Source organism: Gymnoscopelus braueri (genome assembly GCF_963280865.1).
Source record: "Gymnoscopelus braueri genome assembly, chromosome: 12".
In the NCBI taxonomy this organism is placed as follows: domain Eukaryota; kingdom Metazoa; phylum Chordata; class Actinopteri; order Myctophiformes; family Myctophidae; genus Gymnoscopelus; species Gymnoscopelus braueri.
Genome location: NC_137614.1, coordinates 6,962,609 through 6,968,239, shown reverse-complemented (window position 1 = coordinate 6,968,239; position 5,631 = coordinate 6,962,609). Strand labels below are relative to the sequence as shown.

The window sequence follows — 5,631 nt, the reverse complement described above, 5'->3', positions numbered from 1 at the left end:
GTGTGTGTGTGTGTGTGTGTGTGTGTGTGTGTGTGTGTGTGTGTGTGTGTGTGCGCGCGCACGCGTGTCGCACACTTTGTAACTGGCTGTTTTCCCATTATCTGACTGGCAGTGTTTATGTCCTTTGTATATGTGCACATAGATAAATATTTCAAGTGTGGCTGGGGGGGGAGATAGCCTGCCTGCTAGAGCACAGAGGTCATGATGGGTGAGATCTTCAGGTGTGTATGTGTATTGCTCCATCCTGACATAATTTATTGCCCAGTTAAGCACTTATAGTACACACACACACACACACACACACACACACACACACACACACTCTCTAGGGCGCTTCTGCACAGCCAATCATGTGGCAAGGACGTGGAACACTGTAGGCCCAGTTAAGCGCGCGCACACACACACACACACACACACACACACACACACACACACACACACACGTCATTCTGTGAGCTTATACGTCAGTTATCAGCCTATCAGCTCACAACAAGGTTTTTCATAGAGTGAAATAAGTCAAGGACTTGAAGCTCTAAACGTGTGTATCGTTGCTGTCAGGTGGGAACCTTGTATGTCCAAAACAGTTACTTTTTTAGGAAATGTAAAAATTGACAATGGATCCAATCTAATGATTATTGGTCACAAGCTCTTCTTAATACTTTTCATTGGTTCAATATGTATAAAACCCACACTTAAGACCACTTAAGACCACTTAAGACCACTTTCACTTTCAAAATATTTTGAAAATGGCACATCTATTATTTGTTTTGCTACTATTATATATTATTTGCTATTTTTAGCTTTTGGCCCATATAGGAGCCTGTCTCCTGTTACTGCAGCGTAAGGCTACAGTACATCCCCCAGCCATGATGTACAAGTACACCCCCTGTACTGTATGTCGCAGGGACTTATTACCCCCAATCCAACCCTTGCTGATTGCCGAGTAGGGACTCGGAGGCATCGGGTCCCATTTTCATAGTCTTTTGTATGACTCGGCCGGGGAATCGAACCCCCGACCTCCCAATCTCAGGGCGGCATTAATTTACCCAAAAAAAGTTTAAATATGCCTAAGGTTTCTGCCCGACAACGACGATATACCAGCGAGCTTGTAGATCAGCTATTTTCAAATAGGATGGAAGTTAATGTATGTTTTGTAATAATAATTCCAAAGTAACTAGTAACAAAAGTTTTCAAATAATTGTAGTGGAGTAAAAACTACAATATTTGGCTCTGAGATGTAGACTGAGTAGAAGTTTCTGAGTAGAAATTGGAAACACTCCAGTAAAGTAAAAATTCCTCAAAAGTGTACTTAAGTACAGTACTTAAGTACAGTACTTCAGTACATGTACTTAGTTACTTTACACCTCTGTAAAACTAACAAAAGTCATAGAGAATGTCCTTAGTTTTAGTATTTGTCAACGTATTCCACACAAAAGCCTAATACTATATGAAAGTTCAGTTTGTTTACTCTGTGCCACTTTTAATTGTTTCATTCATTGGTTTTTATTACACAATACTTTTTCTGACCTTTTTGAATCTAGCCCCTGACAAACGCCCCATATTATGATAAAGAAAAACTAAAACTAACAAAATAAAATGAATAAAAACGAAATGAAAACAGTCACACTAAAATAGTGTCAATAGTGTTAAACTAGTGTTTAAGTGGTTAACACACTGCCTAATCATGATCTATTATACCCTCTATTGCATACATGGGCAACTGGCGGCCCGGGGGCCACATGCAGCCCCCACCTTCACTTAATGCGGCCCGCAGGTTAATATCAGAATACTGATATATTATTGATTTCAGCTGTTACAATTCCAAACATGCAAACATGACCCTCTTTAATTACTTCAGTCTATATTAGCTTAATGACTATTATTAAAATTCTATTGTCTTTTTTATGTCCAATGTATTTGTATTTAAAGGGATATTTCACTTTCAAACATATTTTGGGTCATTTCCATGTGTACTCTGGCTTTAGTGAACGCCCCAGACAGTTTTTAAGTTGCTCTGTTTAGTATTTAGATATTTTAGATTTATTGAAAAAGTGCTGCGCGGCCCCGCCCCCTTCCCCATTGAACCCCATTCAAGAAGGGGAGCGGGAACGGGAAGGGGGCGGGGCCGCGGGGCACTTTTTCAATAAATCTAAAATATCTAAATACTAAACATAGCAACTTAAAAACTGTCTGGGGCGTTCACTAAAGCGAGTACACTTGGAAATGACCCAAAATATGTTTGAAAGTGAAATATCCCTTTAAGTTCATAAAGATACACTTAGAACACAAGTATAACTAAATGCATTTGACATTAAATAAAAATGTAATGTATTTTTTTTTGTTATTGTTAAGCACATACAATGTCGGGCAGTGTGGAAATATAGTGGCCCTCTCCATCATCAAAGTTGCCCACCCCTGCTCTATTGTCACTGAAGTGACCATTGTAAAATATAACCTTTATGTTAAAAGTCAGCTGGTTGTAAGACCATGGTACCCTGTGAAAGTTGAGATGAGATGAAGAATTAAATTGAATTGTGCAGCAGTAATTCAGGACTCATGACAGCTGGTTCCTGTTCATTTAAGTGTGTGTGTGTGTGTGTGTGTGTGTGTGTGTGTGTGTGTGTGTGTGTGTGTGTGTGTGTGTGTGTGTGTGTGTGTGTGTGTGTGTGTGTGTGTGTGTGTGTGTGTGTGTGTGTGTGTGTGTGTGTGTGTGTGTGCAAGTGTGTGCAAGTGTGTGTGCAGGTGGTGTAAGGTGCAGGTTTTTCTCTGCCACTAGCCCTAGCATGGTGAAGGTGTTCCCAGGTCAACATAGATAGCGTTATTATCCAATAAGTCTCTGCCCGCGTTAACCTTTCATTAATGAGATTAAACATGTCTCAACAGATAAAACGGCATCAGAGTCTTAGCATGTCTGTCCTTCCATGACCATCCATGTCAGAATAATCACCTGAGCTGGACAATGCTCTAAGTCCAAGGTGACCTGAGGAGGCGTGAGTGAGGAGAGATTATTACAGGTGCCCTGAATTAATTAATGCACAAGAAATTCAAAACAAATATGAATCAGATAATAAATAACCTGTAAATCAGTTGATGCTCAACGTTTTTTGTTTAGTTTTTTTAATTCAATTTGATATGCAGTTAGACCACTGACACTGAACCCAATTTTGATACCATATTTTATCTCTAGGATCCCAATCTATACACAGTACAATCCTCAGTGTTAATTTAGCTCAGCGAATGTACAGGTAAGAAGAGCACACTGTCTTCACTCGATCAATAAAGAATGACAATATTAAATATTGCAACGTTACGGTCAAAGACCTTTCTTTGGGCATCTTTGGCCCGAAACTGCTGCAATCCCAAGTGATGCATCCAAATTCTCAATTCAGCAAGTGAAGACAGTGTCTGCTCTTCTTACCTGGCTGTTGCAGCTGCTCCACCCCAACACACACCTGTCTATCGCTGAGTCTTTAATCAGGTGCGCAAAAGGATTCCGTAAGCGTCCATTTGGTGCAGGTGCTGTAGAAACGTCTGTCCACATCCTCAACGTTCTGCAAAGTAACTTTTCTAGAACAGTAATTGACTCAAGACATGAATGCGATCTGAATTGGTCATTCACCATTTATTCACATTTATTAACTACATTCACCTTGTATTTTTTTTCCACCCCCGGTTGTACAGTAGGCTAAAGTAAAACATGAAGAGGGAGTATTTTTTTAAATTTGCAAAATGCGTTTTATTTTAACGTATAGCCTTGATTATACATGCCTCTACATTCAAAAAAATAATAAGCCAGTTAACATATCATATAGGATCCAACTGTAAAAGATTTTTACCATTTTTCTCCTTTTTCATCTCAGGAAGAAAAAATATATCTCTCTTGTTAAGTTGGATGTCTGTACATACAGAAACAACTTTGCGGTGCAGGCTGCACTTTTCCTTGCAACTGTCTTTACGTTTGAACCAACTGGTTTGTAAAAATACAAAAAAGTAGTAGAAGTTATTTCTGTGGACGTTGACCTTCAGTCGTTTCCCGGGGATGTAGAAGTCTTCTCCTTGGATTCTGGACTGCGCCGGCCAGCTTATGCCGGAGCCACGGAGGATGTGGCGGAAGCCTCGCTCGCCTCCTCCTCGGCGAAGGGGTTCTTTCCGCAGAACAGGGTGGTGATCATGCACTCGCGGAACTGCTTGTTCATGCAGATGTAGATCAGAGGGTTGTAGATGGCCGAGCTCTTGGCAAAGAAGGCCGGGAGTGTCATGAAGACAGGACCGAACTCGGTGCCCTGGTTGCAGAAGATCCACCAGGCCACGCTGGCGTAGGGCACCCAGCAAATAAGGAAGGAGAGGAACATCATGATGACCATGCGGGTGACTTCCCTCTCAGCCCTCTGGGTGGTCTCGGACTCCTGCTGGGCGGCGGCGGCCGCCTTGACCGCGCAGAGCAGCTGGCCGTAGCAGAAGAAGATGATGAACAGGGGCGTGCAGAAGTGGCAGGAGAACATGTACATCACGAAGGACTCGTTGTTGACGCCCGGCGCGCGCGTGTAGTAGTCGATTCCGCACGAGCACTGCATGCCCTCGGGGATGTAGCGAGACCAGCCGACCAGAGGGGGCACAGAACAGGCCGTCGCCATCAACCAGGCCCAGGCCAGGCCCATGATGGAGTGGCTCTCGGTGAAGCGGAAGCTGGAGATGGGCTTGCAGACGACCAGCCACCTCTCGACGGACAAAACGACCAGGGACCAAAGGGCGACCTGACCGCCGTGGGTGGCCATGAAACCTTCGATGGCGCAGCCCATTTTCCCTAGGACGAAGTAGCCGTGCATGGAGGTGTAAATGGTGGTGGTGAATCCGCCTATAATCATTAAGAGGTCTCCCACCGCCAGGTTGAGCAGGATGTAGTTTAAGGGGGTTCGCAGCTTCTTGTGTTCGATGGTGACGTACAGCGTGAGGAAGTTGACAGGGAATCCGACCAGGATGAGGAAGAACATATAGGCGCCCAGGCACGCGTACGCCGCCGGATTGACCAGGTAGTACTGAGGATATTCATAAGGGCTGCGGACGATGCCCGTAGCGTTGGACATGGGGACGTAGAACCCATCTCCCTCTGTGCCGTTCATGGTTGCGGTTTGCTGGTGCAATCAATCAGGCCCCTCGGGTCGGCGGTGGTTTCTTAGGCTGAACAGAACCGTGATGGAGTGAACCTTTGCAAGTGGAACTGGTTGGAGGCACTCCGGCTTTTAAAGCGTACGTCGGATTATATCACTTTCCAAAGCCGTCAGCACAACGTGATTTAGGCCACGGCTAATATGTAATCCATATTCTATTCTTCTTACTGTAATCCAGCCACCACTGCAAACATGTCTGAACACTCATCAAGATATTAAGGTTACCCCAGCTCATTCCTATCACATAGCAATGTTTGCGTGGCACCGAGTGCCGCGCTATGAGCTTGTAGATCTGCTATTTTTGGAAAAACATGAAAATGTGTGCAAATCTTTACAAGTGTCTTCTAAATCCTAACAATTTTTAAAAAAAACTTATATTATTGTTATATCAGTGGTCCTCAAACTTTTTCTTGTCAAGGACCCCCAAAATCATATGTTTTTGGCCGCCGATCCCCATCCGGTC

The 5,631-nt window shown here is 43.7% G+C and overlaps 1 protein-coding gene across 1 annotated transcript; it reads right to left on the bottom strand.

Moving 5' to 3' along the window:
* Positions 1 to 4,082: 4,082 nt before the first annotated feature.
* On the bottom strand, positions 4,083 to 5,120 carry LOC308097441 (rhodopsin-like; the record flags this gene model as incomplete). The annotated part of the gene is made up of 1 exon (XM_080445199.1): positions 4,083 to 5,120. One exon carries the CDS (start codon positions 5,118 to 5,120, stop codon positions 4,083 to 4,085), a length of 1,038 nt encoding a protein of 345 aa, XP_080301325.1.
* Between the last annotated feature and the right edge of the window lie 511 nt (positions 5,121 to 5,631).